This window comes from Corvus kubaryi, unplaced genomic scaffold (genome assembly GCF_017639235.1).
Source record: "Corvus kubaryi isolate FWS band 111438036 unplaced genomic scaffold, C.kubaryi_AGA036_p1.0 37397, whole genome shotgun sequence".
NCBI lineage: Eukaryota > Metazoa > Chordata > Aves > Passeriformes > Corvidae > Corvus > Corvus kubaryi.
The window spans coordinates 4,438,956-4,462,175 of record NW_024581136.1 but is presented as its reverse complement, the minus strand read 5'-3'; the positions used below and the strand labels follow the sequence as shown (position 1 = coordinate 4,462,175).

At 42.4% G+C, this 23,220-nt stretch overlaps 2 protein-coding genes across 2 annotated transcripts in view; both read left to right on the top strand.

Moving 5' to 3' along the window:
* Nucleotides 1–7,738, top strand: part of CUL3 (cullin 3) — a 55,737-nt gene extending 47,999 nt beyond the window's left edge. The window contains exons 13-16 of the mRNA XM_042041867.1: nucleotides 554–688; nucleotides 5,546–5,732; nucleotides 6,479–6,624; nucleotides 7,259–7,738. Coding sequence (XP_041897801.1) covers nucleotides 554–688; nucleotides 5,546–5,732; nucleotides 6,479–6,624; nucleotides 7,259–7,390 — 600 coding nt within the window. The 3' untranslated portion in view covers nucleotides 7,391–7,738. The remainder of the gene's footprint in view (nucleotides 1–553; nucleotides 689–5,545; nucleotides 5,733–6,478; nucleotides 6,625–7,258) is intronic.
* Nucleotides 7,739–17,549: 9,811 nt separating this feature from the next.
* On the top strand, nucleotides 17,550–22,740 carry FAM124B (family with sequence similarity 124 member B). Its single transcript, XM_042042354.1, has 3 exons — nucleotides 17,550–17,657; nucleotides 18,560–19,898; nucleotides 21,404–22,740. The coding sequence occupies exons 2-3, from the start codon at nucleotides 19,170–19,172 to the stop codon at nucleotides 22,025–22,027; spliced, it is 1,353 nt and encodes a 450-aa protein (XP_041898288.1). The 5' UTR covers nucleotides 17,550–17,657; nucleotides 18,560–19,169; the 3' UTR covers nucleotides 22,028–22,740.
* Nucleotides 22,741–23,220: the final 480 nt, after the last annotated feature.

Below are 23,220 nucleotides of genomic sequence, written 5' to 3'. Positions count from 1 at the left end.
TTGTATGCATACAAGAAAGGAATTTCATAGTGATTAGACCAGTACTAAAATCCCATGTTACAACTAGTAATGGCATGATGCTTGGGAATGTAAGAGGCAATCCAAAACGAAAACAAAATTCTTATAACAAAGTATTAATAATAACATGCATTTGTGAGGATGTTGAAATTGTGTTTCTGTAGGATAAATATGTTGGTAATTTTAAGCATAAGAAAACTTGGAGGGTGGGCAAGTAGTGAAACAGGGGCCACAGAGGTGGTGGAGTCTCCATCCTTAGCAATGGTCAGTATTTGACTGGTGGCTGTAGATAGCCTGGCCTGGAGTGGTGGCTGGACCACAGGACCTCCAGATGAGCCTCCGACCTCAATCCTCCTGGCATTGTGAGGCAGCTACTGGAGGAACATCCTGGTTATGCCCCCAGGTGGTTGCTTTTCTGTCGCTTCTGTAGGCTGATCTCCTAGAGAAATTTTTCATAATTTAAGTTTCATCTTACCAGGATAAAACATTTTTGAGTTAAGAATAATCTAATAGTAGTTTTGGAATTTTAAAATAGGAAGATGGCTCAGAAGTTGGTGTAGGAGGTGCCCAAGTAACTGGCTCAAATACACGGAAGCACATATTGCAAGTCTCCACTTTCCAGATGACAATATTAATGCTATTTAACAACAGAGAAAAATACACATTTGAGGTAAGTGGTGTGGGTTTCTTACCTGATTCTAAATAACTGTTTTAGGCATTTTCTTGTCCTCTTTGAAGATCAGGTGCCTGTCATTCTATTTGAGTATGGATCAGGCCAATAAACGCAAGAAGCAGATCATTAGCAATGACCTGGGAAGCAGTTCTAGGGGAGGAAATTATTTGGAAGCAGAAGGTTTCAGAAATGTTTGAGAATTGTGAGTGTGGTTGTTCTAGGCCATTGAGCTGTAGAAAAGCTGAAGTTGAAATGCAGTAGGTGGCTCCATTTCCTCATTTTGTCTTTGAGAAACTGGATTTAGAGGCCAAAGGGTGGAGAGGGGTTTGTATCCTGGCTTCCTGAATACCTAAGTAAAATTGGCAGGCTGGACTGAGCTGGAGGATGAATCAAAGAACTTTCAGCCCTTCTCTGAGCTGATCAGCCAGAAAGGACAGTGAAGAAGGGTCTGGAGAGATTCTTAACAAGGAGACTAGAGGGGTGTTGCTGGGGAAGGCTGGCATGTCAGCTAAAAGATGATGATGAAGAAGACGACCTTAGGAGTGGAGGAGTATCATGTGCTTTGTTGTGTGAACATTATATTGTTAATTTTAATTGATAGTTTTGTTTTAGACATTATCTTCTGTTTGAGAGGCCATTGGCAGCCTTGAAAAGTAGTGTGGGTGCAGTTTGAAACAGAGTAGATTTCCAGGTTTTCTCATCTGCTCTTGACTGTGCTATGCATAGTAATCATTTGCCTTTTTGTTTGGATTGTGTTTTCAGCTTATTTGGCACACTTCTAGCTTGTTAATAAAGCAGTTTCTTTGAAATGGTCTCAGTAGTGATTAAAGAAGGCAGGATTTGATAAGAGATTATTAATAAACTACTGATAATTTAAACATTATTTTAGAACACAAAGTCCTGTGTGTTGTGAAATCTGTTGCAGGAGCATTACAGCTTTGAGTACTTTGCAGAATATTTGAGGGAGTGAAAACAAGGAGGGAGACTTTACGGCTCATTTTTTTTCTTGAAGCTGATTCTGAAATTGGGCTGGTGGCTGCCTTATTCCACCAAATTGCAGGCTTAATGAGTAGTAGAGCCTTACCCATCTATGAATAAATAACACTTGGTAGAGCAGGGAAAAATACAATTTTTAATACATGCTCTTAATTATACTTTATTTTACCAAGACCAGATGATAGAGAAATCTGTCCATCTGCTTTTAAGTTGTGTGTTTTGTTTATTTCTGGTTTGGGAGTTCTTAAGCTCTCCCTTTGTGTCCCGCTTGAACTAAAACATTAAGGAGGCATATTTGTGTTGTTTGGTTTCTTTGGTGAAGTGTGTGGGAGTTGTCTTTAACTCCAGCCAAGAAAGGTTATGAAAACTTTGGAGGAGAAGGAATTTTATCTTTGTTCATTGATTATTGAATACCCTGATTAACTGCTGAGTGCTGGGCAACCGTTCCTTCTCTGTTGTGTCAAACTAGTGCTTTCAGTGCAGCAGAGCATGTGAGCTGACTTGTGTGTGCTTGTGTATCCTAAAACTGTCTGATACATAAGTGTTTCTGCAGATTCATAGCTCAACAGATTCATTTGAAGTTGCCTTCGCAGCTGAACAGACTTTGCTGTTTTATTTTGCATTCAGTGTGATTATCGATTGTAAACTTGATAAGATCCTCATAATAATCGTAATAGCCATTAGGCCATGTGATTGAAGAAAAAATGGGATACTGATAATGCAAAAATTATCCATAAAATGTTATGGAAACTTTAAAGATTGTTGCATTAAAAAAAAATCTTCACAATAAATATATGAATTTATTGTATTACTGTACAGCAACATTTTATTTGTATATGCAAAATAACTGTTGGCCACATAGGCTAATGCTGCTGAAGTGGAAGAGGAATGACCTTCATTCAAGCCTTCAAAGAATGCTAATTTTTTTCTAAGAATTCAATTCTTCTAATCAAGTCTCATGTAATAACATATTTTTCAGTTGATTTACATTGCAGCTCAGTATTTTAAAAGATGAAATGCACACTTTTTGTAATAACATGAGAAATAAGGGTGGTTCTTTATGTTTAACAAATAAGAAATACAAATGTGACTGTAGTAGAAGTTAGGTTGTGGAATAATTCCACAAAAGTGAGAGATTAGAACTGTAAATTAGGCTACCTGTTTCATCTTTTGCTGATGTCTGCTTTGGAAGGCACACAAGTTGAAGTCTGTAAATAAAACTAAAAATACTTTTTATTATTTCAACAAAATGACAAAATTCTTTTCCTTCTGATTTTTCTGCACATTTTGATTCTGTTTTCTTGTGTAGAACTGACAGAGTTCATACCTAGAATGATCTCTTTTGTAGCCTCCAGATAGAGCTCACTTGGTAATATTTTAGCACTGAGATTGTGTAATCAACACTACTCCTGTGCATGAATCTAATGTGGCCTTTAAAATAAGGCATTCTTGGAGATGGGGAAGAAATGCACATTTCTCACTGCTACATCAAATATCTTCAGAAAAATATGTTTAGGAAAACTTTATGCTACAGGCTGAAGGAAACAGCACAGGAACATCTGTTATCCCCATTTACATTCATAACCTTTTATTTTTTTATTCAGCTCGAAATTTTTGGCTCCTTCTGAGGCAGCATATTGCAGTACAATTCTTTGTGGTCCTTACTTTAATGCTGGCTTATAAATTCTAAAAGTGAAATGGTTTGAGTGCGTTCATGGCTCAGCTGGAATGCTGCAGAGTGAAGTACAATAGCAGATACACAGTGGTTTATATAAGGACGGGTAGCATGAAACCCCACTCAATTTTCCTTTTGGCTCTTTATTTCATTTTTGTTAAAAGCAGAGTATATATATGGCCTTGTAGAACTGATTCAGTTTTGAAAGGATTAATTTTAATTGTTGAGCAAAAGTCAAAGTTTGGCAATCTGCACGTCACTGGCATTACATCATTAATAAGCTGGGGTTGGTTTGTAGCCTTTAAGGCTTTACATTTATATAAGCTCTGAAACCTGGCACTTTCCCTTGGTTTCTTAAATTTTATGCTGATCAGTCCATTTCAGAAAGACTTTTTTGTTGTGACCATGTAAAGGATTATAGCTTCTTGGGATATTTTTTTAATGCTACTTTGTGCTGAATCTAAAAAAAAAAGTATGAAGGTGACAGCTGTGTTTTAAATAAAACAGCAAAGGAAGAAATAGTAACTTTCTATGAGCAGCTTGGGAAGAGACATTTTGATACTAGCAAATAGTTAAAATATGTGGATATTCACAATTTATTTCAAATATGTAAGTATTTCTGAGTGCATTATGCTAAGAATACTCTTAAGACCATTTTAGTATTTCCAAATCACCTCTAAGCAGGAGGTACCAAAAATTCTGAATTTTTAAAATTTTGGACTTAGTGATTTTATTCTTTTTACCTCGTTCCAGTTAACTTGACCTTATGTCAAAAACAGTTTCAGAGTCAACACTCTGTGTGTAGTGTTTGGTCGAGTTGAAAAATAATGCCTATTTTGTCTGAGCCTTGGCATCACAGAGAAATTATTTTTATTGCATGTTTTCCGTGGTGGATGACAACAGAAAAGTGGCTGTTTTTTCTGGGTTGATTTAGAAAATTTAGAAAAAAAATTCTTGAGTATACTCAAGAAATAACATTATCTGATAGAATTTAGTTTGATTTTTCTGGTCACTCTTTAAAGAACTTGTTAAAAGTTCTTTATAGTTCTTTACGGATCTTAGCATTTTGATCACTTGGAGTTGTTACTGCTCTTTTTAACTTAAGGTCATCACATGGACTTGTGTGCCATGAGAATCAGGAATTTATGGGGACAGTGTAAGGGCTTGATACTGCCCTTGGAACCAAAGCTGGGAAAGCTGAGACAGTATTTGCTCTTGTGGACAGCTGCATGTCTGCGAGGTTTGTTTTTTCTCTTTAGCAGCTATGAGTCCCTCAAGAGTCTGAATGGGAATGTGAAATCAGAAGTGTCTGCAGTTTCCTCAGGCTAGAAAAAGGAAGAAAAGAGATGAGGAAAAATGAACTTTTACTGAATGGGAGCTCAGTAAACACTTTAGGTCTGAGAGAGCAACATAGTTGGCCTCCTAGAGCATATTAAAGCATCATTCTGCATCCAGTGTAATTTATTTACTAGCTCATGACCACTGGTGACTTGCCTAACATCCATTTCTCAGCTGACTCTTAAGAACACTGACAGAGGTGCACCAGGTTATGTACATGTTTTTACAAACAGTCTTCAAAGTTCGTATGTTTGCTGCACTATAATGGGGTCTTTTTGTATTTCACCTGGAGAAGTCCTAGCGAAAGGCATCTGGGCTGTAAATAAGTTGAGTTATTTAGAAAGGAAGTATGATGAATCTAGAGTATTTCTATGCTACAGTGAAACCAGACATTGTTTGCTCTATTTGTAAAGATCTTCTTTTCAACAGCATGGCTGAATGCAAAAGCATTTGTGCAGCTCTTGGTCAGGAATGGTCATGAACGTCATGGATGTTTTCCATACTGAGTTAGTCAGAAGGTTTGGTTTCACCCTGTTCAACAAACCTCGGAAACAGTTAACAAATCCTTTCAGCCCTCTCAGAAATTGCAGGGAAATGGAACAGCTGATTATTCATTCTTCTCCTTTCAGCTTATGGCGTTGTTCATTTGACAGAATTCACTGTCTGTGCACTGACCCAGGTGGATCATTTTGCACAGTACCAACTGAGACCTTGCTGCTGAATGAGTTCTTACCCTTCAAGTGCCACAACTGTCACAGTATTACTTTTTTAAGCAGTCCCTGATGTTGTTTGCAGCAGGTGATACTTGTGCCACAGCCATAAGCTAACTAAGTATTCTTCTTTAGGAAATTCAACAAGAAACTGATATCCCCGAAAGAGAACTGGTTAGAGCCCTACAGTCCCTTGCATGTGGCAAACCAACACAACGTGTTCTCACAAAAGAGCCTAAATCAAAAGAAATAGAAAATGGTCATATATTTACAGTGAATGATCAGTTCACATCTAAACTACACAGAGTCAAGATTCAGACGGGTAAGTGAGCTTTATATTCTACTCTCTTGCAGTCCCAAAACTGCCTTAAAACTTTCAAATTATCTTTTACAGGTTTGATGTCCATAGAAGTGAAAGGAAGAGAGATTTTTTTTTTTTTGATGATTAGTTGCATCAAAATGAAAATTCAAATACCAAGAAAAATGTGGAAGTCAGTTAAGCCTTTTACTTTACAAAATTTGTAATTATCTCTTACAGGAAATACTGAAAGAAAAATAAAATTCAAATTAAATAATAAAATGAAAAATAAGCTACTGATTGATTCAGAAATAGGAAAATTGCCTCATAAGTTGCTGTACTGCTGTGAAATGAGTGATGTTTTTAGCCCATGATACAACAGCCATTTTCAAGTACCAGGTAGCTTATAATGGTTTTGGGCAATGATTTGGGCTGAACAAATAAGGGAAGCGAAGTGTATAATACCACTTCATTAGCTTATGGAAGTGCTGGTGCTTGTGCCTGTAAGCAGATTTGAGTACTGTTCAAATTTTAACATAGTAGTAATTAAATAACAGTTTGTTATCTTGTCAGTTGCTATCAAAATATACCAGAAAGTGTTAATATGTTCTTGTAGCTGGTTTTCATTTAAAAAAAAACATCGACTTTGAGAATGTCAAAACTCACAAAAATATAACTTGATGTCTAGATGAAATAAATAGTGAAGCTAACACACAATGAAATAATTGTTAATTTTGCTAACATTATTTACATTCTCCATTTTCTTTAAGTTGCTGCCAAACAAGGAGAATCTGATCCAGAAAGGAAAGAAACAAGGCAGAAGGTAGATGATGACAGAAAACATGAGATAGAAGCTGCTATAGTTCGGATAATGAAATCTAGAAAGAAGATGCAACACAACGTGCTAGTAGCAGAGGTATGCTTGTACAGAGGTTGCTTTTGCTAGTAACTCATCAAAGTTACACAGCTCTCGCTAACATGATGCTGAAAGGCTTTTGAGGGATGCTGTATTTAACCCATCCATTCTTTTCTCCCTGTCTGAAGACACACCTAAATCCTTACCCTTCACTTTAGGATGTACTCACAGGATATCTAATTTTCCTTCCTACTTTTAGTGCTGTTATGATGTTAAATTCCTTGAAAAGCAAACCACTGTGCTTAACATTATTTTCTGCTTTGATCTTGTTACTGACTCTTGGGTCCAGGTTTGAGAGATTTGAGTTCTTAGCAGACAAACAGTCCTGCTGCTCTTCACTCCTAAGCTCACACAGCTCCAGGACGTTACACGTTTTGCACTCCTGAACTCCCTTAGAGCTGTGAAATTGGGAGCAATCTCAGGTTGTGACCATGCCTCTGTAGAGCTTTGAATCATACCCCAACATGAGCAAGCAAGTGGAGGGATGGTCAGAAGCCTGCAGGCTGCTTTTTATGCTTCATAGTTGTCACCATCTCTGTCTTAATACATTTTTCTGTTTGTTGTGTTCTGTTAGGATGCTTCAAGATCTTACTTGTGCTGTGATCTTATATTGTCGGGTTTTATTTTGTTTTAGGTAACTCAGCAGCTGAAGGCCCGATTCTTACCAAGTCCAGTTGTTATTAAAAAGCGTATTGAAGGACTTATTGAGAGAGAATATTTGGCACGAACACCTGAGGATCGCAAAGTATACACTTACGTAGCATAAAATGCGTTCAGAAAATTTGATTTATTCTTGGACTATACTCTTCGCATGAACTGGGAAGTTCTTTTAAATCATTAATATTAAGACGACCATCTTCTCTATTAAATTACAATACATGTTCTAGACCATTCAGATCAAGCCTTTTACTCCTTTTGAGAGTTTTTGACATGAATTAATTGAGCTTCAGGCTTTTCAACGTTATCCCTGTAGAGATCATCCTTACAATTCTTCGGGAAATGTGAATGTGCCGCGTTTGTTTTCAATACTGTATGAAAACAGAGAAATAAAAATGACTTTAGAAAATACAGCTCATTTAAAAAAATAAATTTGTTGGAATTTCATTTCCCCAGATCTTCAGTGTTGATGTAAATGTGTTTCTGTAGTGTTGCTTAGCACTTCGCGCATTGTATAAGTTGGGTTTAAAAGAAACCACAAGTGGTAAGGCAAAATTCCCACTTATCTTGCTCTGCTTCAAATGTTTCTTTAACTAGACATGTTTAATTTAAATACTTGCTAATAATTTTTTGAAGACCCGAGAAGACAACTTGAGCATGTTCCACTCTTCCAGTTGCACTCACTGTTCCAACAACATGAATCAGGAACTTCTGGGGGCTCAGAAAAGACCGTAATAATTTTGGCTTTCCCTTCTGTAATTTGAGTTCTTCTAAATTAAACTCTATATTGATTAGGTTTGTTCTGGTTTCTTTATAGGAAAAAGGACAAGATTTTAGTGTGTATAAACTGTATAATAATTTTTGCTGTTGTACTCACTGCTGATGGTGGATTGTACAGGGCGATGTTTTTATTTCACTAAATGTAGACAAAATAAATTTAAAATAAATGGACTTAGTGTACACAAACAACTAACTCAAGTGTGTTAGAGTACAGGGTTGACAATCTTTTGGAACTAAATACTGTCCCCTGGGGAAATGTACTGGGATTATATTTTGTTAATAAACATCATAGATGGATCTGGAGCCCCAGGGCTCCCCATCATAAGTGCATATTTCAGGAGATTAAAGTGAAGTCAGCATGCACTATTTGTTTTTAAAAATGCATTTTAAACATGCAATAAAAAATTGTTACTGTAATGAAATTTTTAGTTCTTACCCTGGAACTTTTTTCTTCTTGACAGTATGCTGCAAAAATAGATTAAAAATAGCACTTTGGTGGCATCATTCTTCTCACAGTTAGAAATTTTTGAGTGTGCATTGTACTGCAGTTTTTATTAAACCATATTTCTGGCATTCCAGTACATATATTCCCTGGTTTCCTGGCCATAACTATCTTTCTGCTTTAATTCAAGACAGTATTTTTGTCTTGGTTCACATTACTGTCACCCATAGATCTTGAAAAATATAGTTGGGATGGGCTTTCCAATATGTAGAGCTGGAACTGAAGCAAAAAAAAAAAGCTCAGTTGTAGAGCATTTCAGTTCTGCCATAGCAGTTCTCGATGGGCTGTACTGAACAAGTGCATGGTACTGGTGCAATGGTCCACTGTGACTGGAGAGTATTTCTCATAACGTGTCCACACTTTCATCTCTCTCCAGCCTGTTAGGCTACAAATCCTGGCTATTGTTCAAGAGCGTAGGATCTATCTTCTAAAGAGAGGGACTGGAATTAGGATGAGATTTTAGCTTGACTATTTGGAAGCTTTTTTAAATGAAGCTTTAAATTTACTGCACACCCCCAACACACCTACACACACACACAGTAGTTTTTTGAATCAGCAGAAGGCGGTGGTGGCTGAAGAACTTTCTTGCCCTTGTCCATCAAGAATTCAGCCCCAAGAGAAATGAGCTGGGCCACTGGTCCTTCTGAAAAGGTGTTTGCTGGCTGTTACTAAAGCACCTCTGTCTCTGCACAGTGTATGCAAATCTTCAGTAGAAATGTGGTTATTGTTTAGCCATACAACAGTACTAAATACAGGCTGGAGCTGATTTGGAGGTTTGATTTTGTTCAAAGTCATCAGAAACATCTTTCTCAAAATATAAATCGCTCTTCCATGTACCAGTATGAAGGTTTTCTTTTATGCATAACTTACTCTTTATTAGCATGAATGTTGTGATACTGCGTGTTAATGCTTTCCCATGTGCTTTGCTGGGAGAAATGGGTTCAAGTCCTTTTACCTGTGAAGTCTACAGAGCCATGAGTGTTGTGATTTGGGACAGGAGGTCTTTGTCCTTTGCTTTGCCTCTGTACTTCTGTTGTGCATCATCTGAAGTTTCTTTCTTCTGGTGGCTTTTGGAAGCTCTGAGGCTGAGTGTTACATGAATGACTGTATAGTTAGGTGTTGAAAAGTGTGTTTTTAAAAGCTATGTGGGCAAGAGTTTTTGCCAGAAGAACAGCAGGCGGTGATGGCTATCTTCAGTAGCAAATATTAAGAGCATATTTTCCATTTTACTAGAATTTTGAAGACACTATTCAGGAAGGGATTTCTGCTGAAGTCAGATTTTTAAAATATGCCCTTTACCATTGAACAGTGAGGTAGAGGATTGAAAAATGGAGACTATGAAAAATTTTGTCAGAGAGAACAAGACATCACTAGAACACTGCGTAAGGTGAGTTTGATGTTTACACATTTGTACGTTAATGGGATTCCATTTACGATCTATAGTAGAATTCTGCTGTGCCTTATCTAATTTCATTTCTCTTTCTCAATTTCTACTTAAAGCTTCTTTGTAATTTTGTTAAAATTTCATTTGTAGGATTGTAGTTAAATGTGTGAGTGCAATTAATAAGTTTGGTTTGTTTGCATTAATGTGCAGCTAAATGCAGTAACAGGACTTAGTAAACATGGAGTTTAATACTTTGGAATTTTTTAAATTAAAAGTAGGGTTTGAGTTTTATAGCTGTTTGAAGATGTGTAGGCATGTACTTTCCCTGTACACAAGTTTATTTAAAAGGATTGAGAGTATGCCTCATTTACCATCATAACAAATATAATCCTATGGATCCCTGGTGCAGTTCTTGCTCTTTTCCATGTTAGCTACCTTTACAGCTTTGATTTACTCTTTGTGTCTCCTAGAATTAGTCCATACAATTTTCCCACTGGCTACAGAATAAATGAATGCCAAGCAGACCAAATCTGTGATGCTAAGCTACTCCTGAATGCAATGTCTTTCCTCACCCCTTTTTCCAAGGACAAACTGCTCTGTCAACCCTAAAGCTTCCAAGGCAGCACTATTTGTTGTCCTTGCCACTGCTCATTGAGAATGAGCCACTGGTGTCAGATTTACTTTGCCTGTGGAAACAGAAGCCTTGCACTAAATGTGCTGGATGACTGAAGTATTTTTATTTACATGTATTGCAATCAAATTGTATAGTACCTGATGGGTGGCACTTTCATATATATATATATATATATACACACACAGTAATAGAGCCTGTCATAATGGATAATTTTGGGGATAAGCTTGCACAGAGATGGAGTTCCCATCTTTTCAAAAGTAGCAAAAACTGGAACTGCTTATGGCCTCTGCATGTCCAAAACTGGCCAGAACCTCCAGAACCTCCATAGCTCAATCAAACCCTTTGGCTCTGCGTTGTTCCTCATGATGCTTAGCAGTGAGCTGGGCTCTGATCCTGAGCTCCCCCTTCCAGAGAGCCCTGTGCTTTAGGGCAAGGGTTTGGCAGCCTAGAACTGGACTCAGTAGTGTGCACAGCTGGTAACAGGCATCATCTTGTGTGTGTCTGGGCCAAAGTTGAGTTTCTGTTGATACTCATTTTGATACATTGGACAGTAAATGTAATAACCATTGTGCTCAGTCTGAAGTGTGAGTTTTAATGGCTCCTTTGTCCTCTGGAATGTGTCATATGAAAAGATTGTAAGATGCAGAACTTATATATCCATCCAACTGAAAGCTGGATAAAAGTACAGGACAATAGTTCACCTACTTTTCTGTCCTTCACTGTGCAAGGAAGTGTTCATATATTGTGCCCACAAACTGCATTTAATATTCTGAATCTTTCAGCTGTGGTTCATGTTTGGTGTAACAGTATGGACATGGCTGGACCTCTTGCCCCAGGACAGTGCTTTTTGTGCTGGCATTAGTGTGTGTCAACTGTATAAACAACCTCCTTTCTGCTCTTCCTTTCTTCAAAACTGGAGCTTTCCTGGGGAGTAAGTCCATGGGAGCTAATGCATTCAGTAGCACTGAGATGAACACAGAGTTTATGGGTAGGAAAAGAAATAACATTTGAACATACATCAGTGATGTTTTGTTAATTATTCTTTCTCCTGCGGTTCAAAACTTAACTTTTATCCCAGATACAACAGATGCAGCGGAACCCTCCGATCTTAGAGCTACTCTCTTCCTCCTGTGTGAACATCGTGCTGCTGCGGTTCACTTCATTTGTGTGCTGTATTCTTCAAATCCTGTCAGAGCAGTGATGTTTGGTCTGTCAGAAGCTGAAGCTGAAGCAAAGGTGGTGCAGGATGTGGTGCATGCTCAGGGGAGAAATGTCTACGTAGCCGAGTGAGGTGTGTTTGCTCCACAGGGCTGTTGGCTGTCATCATGCCGGCTGCCTTGCGGGGAGGCAGCTGCATCTCGGGAGAGCAACGGAGGGCTGGAGCAAAACTTGTTCTGAGATTGTGCTGAGCTTTATGGGGCAGAGGGTGCAAAATGCGAGGTTAGTAACTTGTATTCACTACGTATAGACGTTAACCTGTGCTGGTAGCTTCGGGGCATCGTGGGGGACTGCCAGCAAGAAACGTGTACTACTGGGGATGCGGAGTGTGCAGTACAGACCTGCTCTGAACATCCGAAGGCGGGAGCCGGGGCAGCCGAGCCGGGCGTGTCCCGGGCAGTGACCTCACCTGCCTTCTGGTCTCACAGGGCTTCCCAGTCTTTCTTTTTCCCTTTCCCTTTTCTTTCTCCCCCTTTCCTTTCTTCTCCTTTCCTTGACTGAAGCTATGTTAAGCACCCAGTAGCGTCTTTAACAAGGTGTTCCTGCAGGTTGTGTCTCAAAACTTTTGAGACTGTGTTTTGGAATAGCATGGAGTGACAGGAAAAGCAACTTCCCATGTAGCATAAAATGTTTGAGGTGAATGAGGACTGAGAGTTACATACACAGCACCAGATGATGAAACAAAACACTGTTAGATCTGCAAATTGAATCTGAAAATCACGACTTTTTAATGTAGTCATGGGACATCATCTTTTTAAGTTATAATGCCAGATTTTATTTCTTGAATATGTTTCTTAGAAGCTGAAAAAACTTTGAGATTTCCACAGGCCACAGAAGGATGTGGATTAGTTTGCAGTGACACATATATTTGTTATGTTTATTATTTATTATTTATTTCTCCCTTACTGTAACCACTTCTTTAGATAAGTGTGGCACCATTGGAGTGACTTATGAGATTTAGCATGTACTGAGAGTCTTGCACATCCTGAACTTGGAGTGGGTTTCAAGAAGTGAACAGAAAAATACTAACAACTGTCTAGGCTAAAATCCTGGTGCCTTGAGCTCTGTTGTTCCAGAAGCTGATGTCCAGTTATGTGATATGACAGGACCTGGGCTCACTGGTTGTTACTTGTATAAGGAAACAGGTATTGTGGAAATCAGGGAGGGATTTTGCCCTCCCAAAATGAGTATTACTGGAAATCTTGGAAACAGGGTATTTCCTGTGCATGTTTCATGTTCTTTGAGTGATGAAATTTGATAATGAACTCTGATTTTTCAGTTGTATAGAAGTTGGATAAAGTGCTTCCAGCCCCTGTTTATGAATAGCATTCATAACTTTAGCAATCCTGTTCTTGGGAGGAAAAATTCACAATAAGAACTCCTGAAGTCCTCAAAGTGATGCCACATCAGAGCCTGGTGGTGCCTTACTATGGCTTTTGAGTTCATGTGCAGATTTTCCTTTGCAAAGTTACCAGCATACGCCCCAAATCCAAATAATGCCTGAGTTTCCTAGACCTTGAGAACCACTTCTGCTAATATTTGTTGGCTGTTTGGATCTTGCTTCTTTTGAAATTCTGTTAAAGAAGAGACTAATAATCTCCTGCAGCTTGTCTGTCACAGCATTTGGTATCAACTTAATTATGCAAATCTTCAATTCCAGCATAATGTGGGATCAACACTTTTTTTTAATTAGAAGTTGGGGTGTATTATTCTGTATCTCAGGAAGGTTGTCTTCAGGAAAGGGAGTAATTAGAAGCCTTCACACTGCGTGGGTCTGACTTGTTCCTTAAGCTGGAGCTTGGCCTCGCTGGCAAGGTCACCATCTCCTGGGGACTCGCTCTTATTAGCGCCCGGCAGGGTGCAGTCACGGCCGGCTCTGCTGCTGGCCTTCCAAGAAGTCTGCTTTGAGTTGCCTTCAACAATGCCAAATGTAAGCTGATTAAACAAACACTTTGCTGCTTCCTGCAAGTCTTGGGTTTGTTTGGATCTGCCTGTTTTCTTTTTCTGGAAGGTTTTTAATTGAGGTGTAATTTATATAAAAATTGCTGGGTTGAATCTTTCAGAAATGAGTCCCTTAAGCTGGGCACTTAAATTCACACATAGGCAGGCTGACTTCCCCCTTGTCCCACTCTGACCTCTGTGGAAGTGGACTGACACTGGGGATGTGGGCAGAGGGATCCCAAAGATGCCATCTTGGGTCAGTGCTGAATGTTGGCTCTTTGAAGTCAAGTCACCACAGGAAAGGCTGAGAAGGTTGGGCTTGTTCAGTCTCCAGAAGGCTGAGAGGGGATCTAATCAGTATCTATAAAAGACTGAAGGAAGGGTGTCAAGGGAATGGACTGGGCTCTGCTCTGTGGTGTGAAGCAATAGGACAAGAGACAATGGCAGAAACTGATGCCCAGGAAGTTCCACCTGAATGTGAGGAAGAATTTCCTCTGAGCACTGGATCAGGTTGTCCTGACAGGGTGTGGAGTCTCCCTCACTGGAGATATTCCAGAACAATCGTCTGGACACAATCCTGTGCCATGTATGCTCTGGGATGATGCTGCCTGAGCAGGGAGATTGGAGCAGATTCCCCACAGTGGTCCCTTCCAATCTGACCCATTCTATGATTCTGTGATCTCACTTTTTTTATTGAATACTTGTTTCTGCTATGACCTGCGATTGGCTCATTATTTTTAGTGGATCTTGGTTTGGGTGCATAGAGTGTTTTGGTTGGTTTTTTTTTTTTAAATATTTTAGACAAACTGAAAAATGAGGAAGAATGGAACTATCTGCAAGTGTCCCATAACTGGCTGAGGACACATAGCCCATGTTTGGTGGGAGACGAATATAAAAACCAGCCAAGGACACACATTGCCTTTTTACAACATACTTGTTACTACTAGGACACTAATCTCTGTGTCTCATTGCTCCTCTCTCAGCCTTGCCCTTGCCCCAAAGCCTGTGTCACCTGAGGATAACTTTGCTGTACTCTAGTTACTGTAATCACCAGGTGCACAGGGAAGATGTGGTTTAATCCTGGGTGTCCCTCTGCAGCGTGTGCCGTAGTGCCACGAGGATCCCTGTTCCCCCGGGAGCCGTGGCTCAGTGTCAGGAGGAACCCCTCTCACTTTACATTTTATCTCCTGTGAGCCTTTAAGCTCTCCCTTGTCCGTGCGCCTCCAGGCGAGGTGTTCCTCCCGGCAGGAGCTGGAGTCTCTGGGAGGACCTGAAGCCGCGGTGCTGCCAGGCTGAGCTGCGGCTCCAGCAGAGCCCAGGGCAGCGCTACAGAAGCTCTGCCAGGTAGGACAGGCTGCAGCCTGAGACAGCTCCCTCTGGTCTTTACGGCTGTGTTCTTGTTTCCTTCTCCTTGTGTGTGTATGTGCTCGGATCCTGACTCACAGTGTATGGTGGAGCTCTCTGTATTTTCTGCCTGCTGACAGACCCTTGCTGGATGCTTACTTTTTGATAGCTGGCTAAAAAGAAGAAACAAGAATCGTTTGGGAGAGAAGTCCACTTAAATAAATGCAGTAGGTTAGATGGGTTTTTGCTCTTTTGGTCATTGGGTCTTTGGCTTCTTCAAAAGCAGTGATGAATTGGAGTCATGGGTTTTGAAGCCAAACTCCGAAAAGACTTTTGTATTCAAGTAAGGCCTTAATCTTGATTTTTATCTCAGTACTGTATATGCTATATATAACTGTCACCTAGCAGGTTAATTTAGTAGTTTTGTCCTTGTTATAGGCAGAGCTTCAGATTGGTGTAAAACAAAAAAAGAAAAAAAAAGTTTTTAAAAGAAATTAGGAAGCCTGAGTCATGTATTTAATGAGGCCTTCTCCCAAGGTGCTTAGGTAATACATACTCAGCCTCTCTCAAGTTAATTATGTTCTAATAATCCTTGTAAAGGACCTTCCTTACAGATGTTTCTATGAACTTTTAAATCCTGTGATGCATCATCAGTTTTGGTGGTGTCAGCTGAAGCAAAGGGCTCTGAGCAGTGGAGAGGACTAGGCACAACTCAGGAATTCATTATGAAAAGGAATTTTTAATTATTTTGCTGTACCTTTCCACTGTAGGATTTTAGACATACAGCAGACAGTATTCTCTGAGGCTTCACATCATAAAGTGTTTATTAGTTGTTCACATTTGGACTTTAATTTGTGCAGGGCTTACCAGTGTATGTATTAGTGCCAGATACAAATATTCATCTTTGACTTGCTCTTACACACAGCTGGAGTGCCCCAGCAGCTTCCTGTAAGTTCTGCTGTGTTACCAGTCACTGCCATGTGGGAATGGGGCCCCAATTTTTTTGAGTGCCATATCAGAATTACCTGCCCCTCCTCCCCTCAGCAAAGTGACTTTTCACATAAGATTGAACTGCTATTTTTCTAATCTCCTGAAGAAATCTTTCTTGTTGTGTTCATTAGGTCACTATGAAAAATGTGCTTTTCCGTTTGGCAGCCAGACTGGAAAGCTGGGGGAAGGGGAAGCAGAGAGGAGGGCAAGGACTCATTCCATTCAGGGATCGGAATGAAATGAGCACTTTGCTTTTCTTAGGAGATCCAGCAAAAGCCAGCACTTTGTTCTCGTGGCAGCCATCCCTTTTCCACCTGAGATGAGCTGTGGATGAAGGGTCTGAACTCACCAGGCTGCAGCAGTGAGGTCCATGGCACCCAGGCTTTATTCCAAGGCTGGGGGTGGGGGGGGGGGGGGGCAATAAACTGGGGACCAAGTGAGGGCATGAGGATACCCTTGTCTGAGGCTGAGGAGCCTGGTTTGAGCCCTTCCCCAAGGATATTTAGTTGTCAAAGCAAGTGGAAGAGGAGCAGAGGTGCTCAGGCTGGGTGGTGGGGCTCCCCTCCTCTGAGGGAGAGGGTCAGGCAAAGGCTGAGCTTCAGCTCATCTCATGCTCCTGACCTGGAGCTGCTGGAGAGCTGAGAACCAGGCCTAAAATTGTTCTCCAGGCAGTTTCATTAGGTAGAGTTTCAGAGCTGAGATTGTTTCCCTGTCCCACCCCAGCAAGCACAAAAGAAATACATGGCGGAGGGTTAAGGATTTAACCCTTTTTGTGAGTAAGGCTCAGGTTTTTGGCAGTTATAAAACCAGGATAGATGCTGGTCACCTTCAGCAGTCTCTGGAGCAAGCACCTGCCCATCTGGGAAACAATTTGGCTCCCACTGGCCACAGCAGGAACTGGAGAGGGCCAAGGTTTCTGCATCATTCCCTAACCAGCCCTTACTCTCTATGGCTGCTCTGCAGGAATTTGCATACCCAGTCCTCTGTCACCTTCACCGCACTGCTGCAGCTGCCCATGGGATTTTACCCAGCAGATTGGAGCAGGAGTGGGGCCGAGAGCTGCCCAAGCCAGCAGTGATGGCACTGCACAAGGAAAGCAGTGCTTGTCCCCCCACTCCCTCTTCACTGCCCTGAGAGGGAGCAGTTTGCAGGTGCAGGAGTGGGGGTCCTGCTCCTAGGGAGAAGGGGGAGTGGGAGCAGGCACTGGGGCTGTGGTGCAGTAGCAGCCCGAGGAGTGCTCACCTGGGGTGGGAATAGGGGAACCTGTCATGGGAGCTGCTTCCAGCTACAAACTGAGCCCTGATGAACTTGCTCAGTTTCAGGGTTTTCCTGTACAGACAAAATCCCCCTGTTCTTCACAAGCAGGAAGGCAGATGACTGTCTGCCCCTGCCCTGTAGCAAGGAGTTGATGAATCATTTCCTTTTCCATATTTTAGTGAAATTGTGTTGTTCAGAGCTCATCTAGAGCATTTTAATGTTTTAAGCACTTGCACTCTTCACTTTCTTCCTGCAATTGTCTGAAGGCTGGATTTTGTTTTTGTCTCCCTCCCAACAGCAGTTGTTACTTGCTCAAAGTGTTGCAGGTGGGTGCAAAATAATTTTTTCCTCATTTTCTAGACAGTCTTTTAAATTTTTATTGTACATAGGTGCCAGCATAGCTTTTAAAGAATGAATGTGAGTTTCTACCAGTGAGAGGGATCTCCCTAAACGAAACCAAGGCACTGCTGCTTGTACTTTTAGACCTTGGAGATTTTACTTACGAAGTTTGGGTCATATTAAAAAAATAGTTCAGAGTTATGAATAACACACTTACTAATGCTGGGATTTCTGCACAGTAAACCACTGGTTTGTGTGCTTGGCTGTTTGAGAGGGAAGTTGGTATGTCAGCAGAGAGAGGTGTGCTGCTCTCAATTAGATGGAGCTGGACAGACCACCAGAGGCCCCAGTTTTGATTTACATACTGGCTGCAGTGGGGGCAGTTCTGTATAGGAAGTGGGTTTGGCTTGACCTGTATTGTGTTGCTCCTGGGCTGCAAATAGGGAGATGAAGGGTCAGTGTGATTTATTGTCCAGACACTAGAAGAGACCTGGAAAGAGGTGTATTTTCAGCACTCCTATTGTAGCTTATGAAGTAAGCTAAGCTAAGTACTAATATGTAAAGCCAAGGAGCAAGGAAAAAAAACCCTTGGACTTTGCTTAAGGCTGCTGATGACATGGGTATCTCAGGAAAAAAAAAAAATAAAGGAGGAAAAAGAAGCAAAGAGGGCACTGAAAATGGAAAGCCAGCTTTTATGGGCTACAGTACCCAGGACCTGGTTTCCAATTAGGCAGCAAGCTACCTGTGTTGTGAAGGGTGTAACTAGGAGTCGAGGTTTTTTCCCAAAGCTCCTCTTTCCTGATTTATATCTGCCCTTATTGTTATCTGTTGTGTTCACATGGCTGGGGTTTTTCTTTTGTTATTCTGTTTTCCTTCCTTGTTTTCACAGAATAGCTTATCTGTGTGCCCCAGAAGGGTGGGACTCCCAGAGATCACAGGCTTTTTACAATGAGCCAAAGCCAGCCTGCTGACTAGAAGAAAACTTGCTGAGGGTTTCAGCCATGAGTGCTACATGGGCTTTGCAAAAGGCAGTGATTGCACTGGTGGGACTCGGCTGGGTCCAAAGCGGCCACGGCTTCCACTGCCGAGAGACAAGTGAGCATCACCTCATCCTGGAAGATCGCTGCTTGTGTTCCAATGCTGTGCATCTCTGCTGTCCTGTGTCATGAACGACAGGAGCAGGAGGACACAGAGCTGAGTCTGGACACTTGGATTGCACGTACTCAGTGACCAGAGCTCCAGAGCTGGGAATGAGCCCTGAGCCGAGCTCTGCTGGGATGTGACCTGGGACTGCTTGCTTAAAGCCTTGTCATTCTCCACCTGCCAGCTCTGCACGTTCACTGTGCTTACCCACGTGTTTCATCAGGCTACTGCACAGCCTGCAGGAGTCTGAACTCATTCTGTTCAAGTCTCAGAGTACACCTTGTGTTCCTGAGGCCACAAGAGTAGAAGGAAGGCACCAATTTGTCTGTTTTAATTTTTTGCCAGGAGTCTTTGCAATGGATGATGGAGCAGAGTCTCTGATGACTGTGCATCTCCTCACCCATTTGGGACACACATTTCTTCTGCAGCAAACTCTGGATCGGCTTTTGGAGTGGCTCTGCCTGGACATTCGCCTTTTCCTGGTGTCTGAGCGGATTCCTCCACTGAAATACTATGAGAGATACTGCAAGAGGAGCTGCAGCTTTCCTGGAATATCTGTCCTCCTTTTTCTGCACGAGGACTTGGGAGAAGAACGGATTGTCCAGGTCCATGAGCAATTCCAGCGCCCACCCTGGCGGTACCAGCATGCCCAGTTTGCTAACGGGCAAAGCCCTCGCTATGCCCCAGCCCACCAGGACTTCTATGGCCTGGATGAGCAGCTGCCCGTGTGGGGCATCAGGCGGGTGCACTGCGGCCCCGAAATCCTGCGCATCACCCTCTACTGCAGCTTTGATAACTATGAGGATGCAGTGAGGCTCTACGAGATGATCCTCCAGAAAGAAGCCACTCTGCAGAAAACCACTTTCTGTGTCTTCGTGCTGCACGCCACCCCACACGTGGCCGTGCAGCTGTGCCTGAAGCAGCTGCCCATCGGGGTGGCTGCTGAGCCCAGGGACTCGTCAGCCTTGCAGTTCAAGGTACAAGAAATCGGGCAGCTGGTGCCCCTCCTGCCCAACCCGTGTGTTCCCATCAGCAGCACCAGGTGGCAAACACAGGACTATGAAGGAAATACAATTCTGCTCAAGGTATGTGTCTGTGGTGCTCTCAGAGGAGGGGATTTACCTACGTTTTTCCAAGGAAAGCAGGACTGGTTCAAAATGGAAATTACGATTTTGTTTGTTCATGTTTTCTTTTGAATTTGTGAATGCAGTAATCGGAGTCTGCCAGTGCTGTGATGCTGTTGATAAATATAAGCACTGATCCTTGGAGTGTTTTTGTACTGTTAAATTAACATCATTACTGCTTGCCTGAAATGGAGATTATTAATGCTTTCTAGGGTACACTAGCTTAACATCTTCCCTGCTCTGCCTCAAACAAATGATTGTAGCAGCCTAATCTTTTTCTGATAAGTCATTGCTGTTTAAATGTTTTTCAAAGCTGCTTTTTGGCATCCAAAACCAGAAGTTTTGTAAGTGTAATGTTGATACAGCACCGCCTGCAATAGAGGCTGTGAGCTCACAAGTGAGTTGCAGTTGGGCAAGAGTGACAAAGAGATGTGTCCTAGGAAATCTCGGCCTTTTCTGTTCAAGTGTGCAGTTCAGCGGTTATATGAATACAAATTTTAAAAAAGACAAAGTCAGTGCTGAGATGACATGTAGTGAGAAGTATACACGTGAGCAGAATGGCAGTTTAGTTCAGTGTGCTTTCTTTCCATTGTAACAACCCCTCCCACCTCTGTTTTTTTTTTTTCTTATAATTTGGATTTTAGATTATTTGCCCATCCTGTTCTTTTTCCTTACAGAAATCGTTACAGATAAAGTTAATTACTCGGTTCAGCCTATTTTTATGCTGCTCTGAACACTAATCTCAGAGCAGCCCTTGCTGCCTCACTCAGTATCAATTTTATAAACTGGTTTGCACCCTCTCGGACTGGTCAAGGCCCTGGGTATCTTCACATAGCTTTGAAGTTGGTCCTACCTGGAGCAGGGGACTGGCCCAGGTGACCTCCAAAAGTCCCTTCCTAAATTACTGTGTGGTTCTTCCTGCTGTAGATACAAGGTCTTTGAGCTGTCAGATGTACATTAATTCACTGGTAGGAAATTTGGAAGCTTTTTTGGGGATGTGACCATGCTGCACTGTGCTTCTCGCAAAGGAAGGCGTAATCCACTTGAACTTGAGGATATATCTTGTGTCCAAGCTCCACTCAGCAGGCTGACAGCCTAGTGCTTTATTTTGCAGCTCTTCAGCTGTAAATCTTTATTCTAAGTACCTGCAATTTACCCCCCTGCCCCGACTTTCTGCCACGTTGCAAACTGAATCCAAGGCTCTGCTTGTAGACTCCACGTGGAGTTGACATTCCCCCCTGAAGCCCATTGTGGTAACTGGCAGTGGCTCTCCTTTCCAGGTGTTTATCCAGGTTTCCCTGGAATGCATGTGGATCTTTTGTATTCACAACCTACTTCGGCAAGGCCTTCCCCAGGTGTACTGACTCAGGCTGCAGGTGACCTCAGCACAGTGAAGCTGGGCGAGAGCATCATCACTGGTCAAGCTAAAACTGTGTGTTAACTGGGTTCTCTCTAATTTTCAACAGGTTCCAAACAGCTCCAAGACCCTTGAAACAAGCATCGGGCTTTCCCAGCAGTGTAATAGTACAGGCAGTGGAAAAATCCCGCAGGACTGTATCCCAGCCCCTCTCCATGTAAAGCAGGATAATGCTGGGCGGAGGAGCCGGGAGGTCAGAGCTCTGAAGAGTAAAACAAAATCTGACCCAGGTGGAGCCCTTGCCTCTGAGCAAGCCAGCAGTGACCTCCAGAGGCACTCCTGCTCTCCTCCTGGTGTCGCAGCAGCCCGGCCGTGGTGGGAAGCGCCATCGCTGCGCAGGCAGGCGGGCGGGAGGCTGCAGGCTTCTCTCCCGGAGAGCCGCCGGCATCGCGGAACGGAGACCGACGTGGACACCGGGCTCGCCGTGGGGAACCCCAGCAGCAGCCGCTGCCCGCTGAGCCACTTCCCCAGGGCCCTGCGGAGCAGCCTCCTGGAGCCGCCATCCCCCGGGGCCGGGGCGGGGGCCAGCGCTGCCCTGCCCGCCCAGGACGGGACCCGGCTGCTGCGAAGGAGCAAAGCAGCGGCGCACGGAGCTCCGGGCTGCCACTCGCAGACACCGCGGGCCAGCCCCGCACACCCAGCAGAGGACGACGAGGAGGAATTCTTTATATGACTGAAACCAAACGTGCCAGATGGACTCATCCTTCCCAAAGGACAGCAGAGCACTTTTGGATGTCCTGTGGCTGCTGCTGCTCAGGTTGTCCCTCTGTAGCTGTGACACCTCAGTAATGCGGTCACCGAGGCAGACACTAACTTTCCATGGAGAGGTGCTAAGGAGGCTGCAGGAAAAATAACACTGTTTACAGAAAGTTGTTGTTTTGGTTTGGTTTTTCTAATGCACACTAGGTGATGGGTATGTTGTGCAATGAACAGGAATAAGCCATATGACTCCTACAGCTGTTCTAAGATGCTAAAAAATAGACAGTGACATCTTCAGACGGTTTTTGAAGGTGCAGCTTGCCTGAGCTGCCCAGGCAGCTGGATGCCCCCAGCCGTGGGGACTCACCATCCCTTGCCAGGATGTACTGGAACAAGGTTGTGGCATGGTCACAGGGCTTATGCTGGTTTTCCTTTGTGTTCCTTCTTGTTTCCCCTACTGTTGGTATTTAAAATCTATCAGTGCTGTCAATTTTATGCAAGCTTTGAAACATAAGAATGTTCTTTTAAATATTTCTCAAGAAAAATATTTCTTGTGAGGCCTCTTTCCCAACTCGGCACAGTACATGCAAAAAACCACACACTTGAAGAGAAGCGCCAGTAAAATCTGCTGTTGCCTATTCATATGACACTTAAAATAAACACAGCAACGGGCCAGGCTTTGTTAAACCAGAGTGCAATTAGCAGGCAATCCTAGCTGGGTTTTAATTAACAAAAGACAAGAGAAGTTAAGAGTCTTGGAGGGAATTGCTAAATGCTCGAGAGTAAAAAGGACGGGAGAAATGTAGTCATGATTCAGCATCAACAGATGCTGAAATAACTCCCATCTTGATCAGTTTTCTTTCTCAAGTAGGATTAAATAAATCTCAGAGGGAAAGAGATGGGAAGAATATGAAGGAGGAGTGAAATTATTCAAAGAAAAGCCACATCTGATGATACTTACCGTCCAAAGAGTACCACAAAGAGGTATTTTCTCCCTTAAAGATACCTGAATTCTGCTGGGGGTATAGGGCAGTCCCTGCTCTGGGCCCTCCCAGCTGGTGCTATCCTGCCAAGTGATACTCATGAATCCTTCAATTTGGGGGCCAAAACCTTCACAACAGGACAATTCATCCACTGGACACCTACAAACATCCCCCAGGTTTTCAC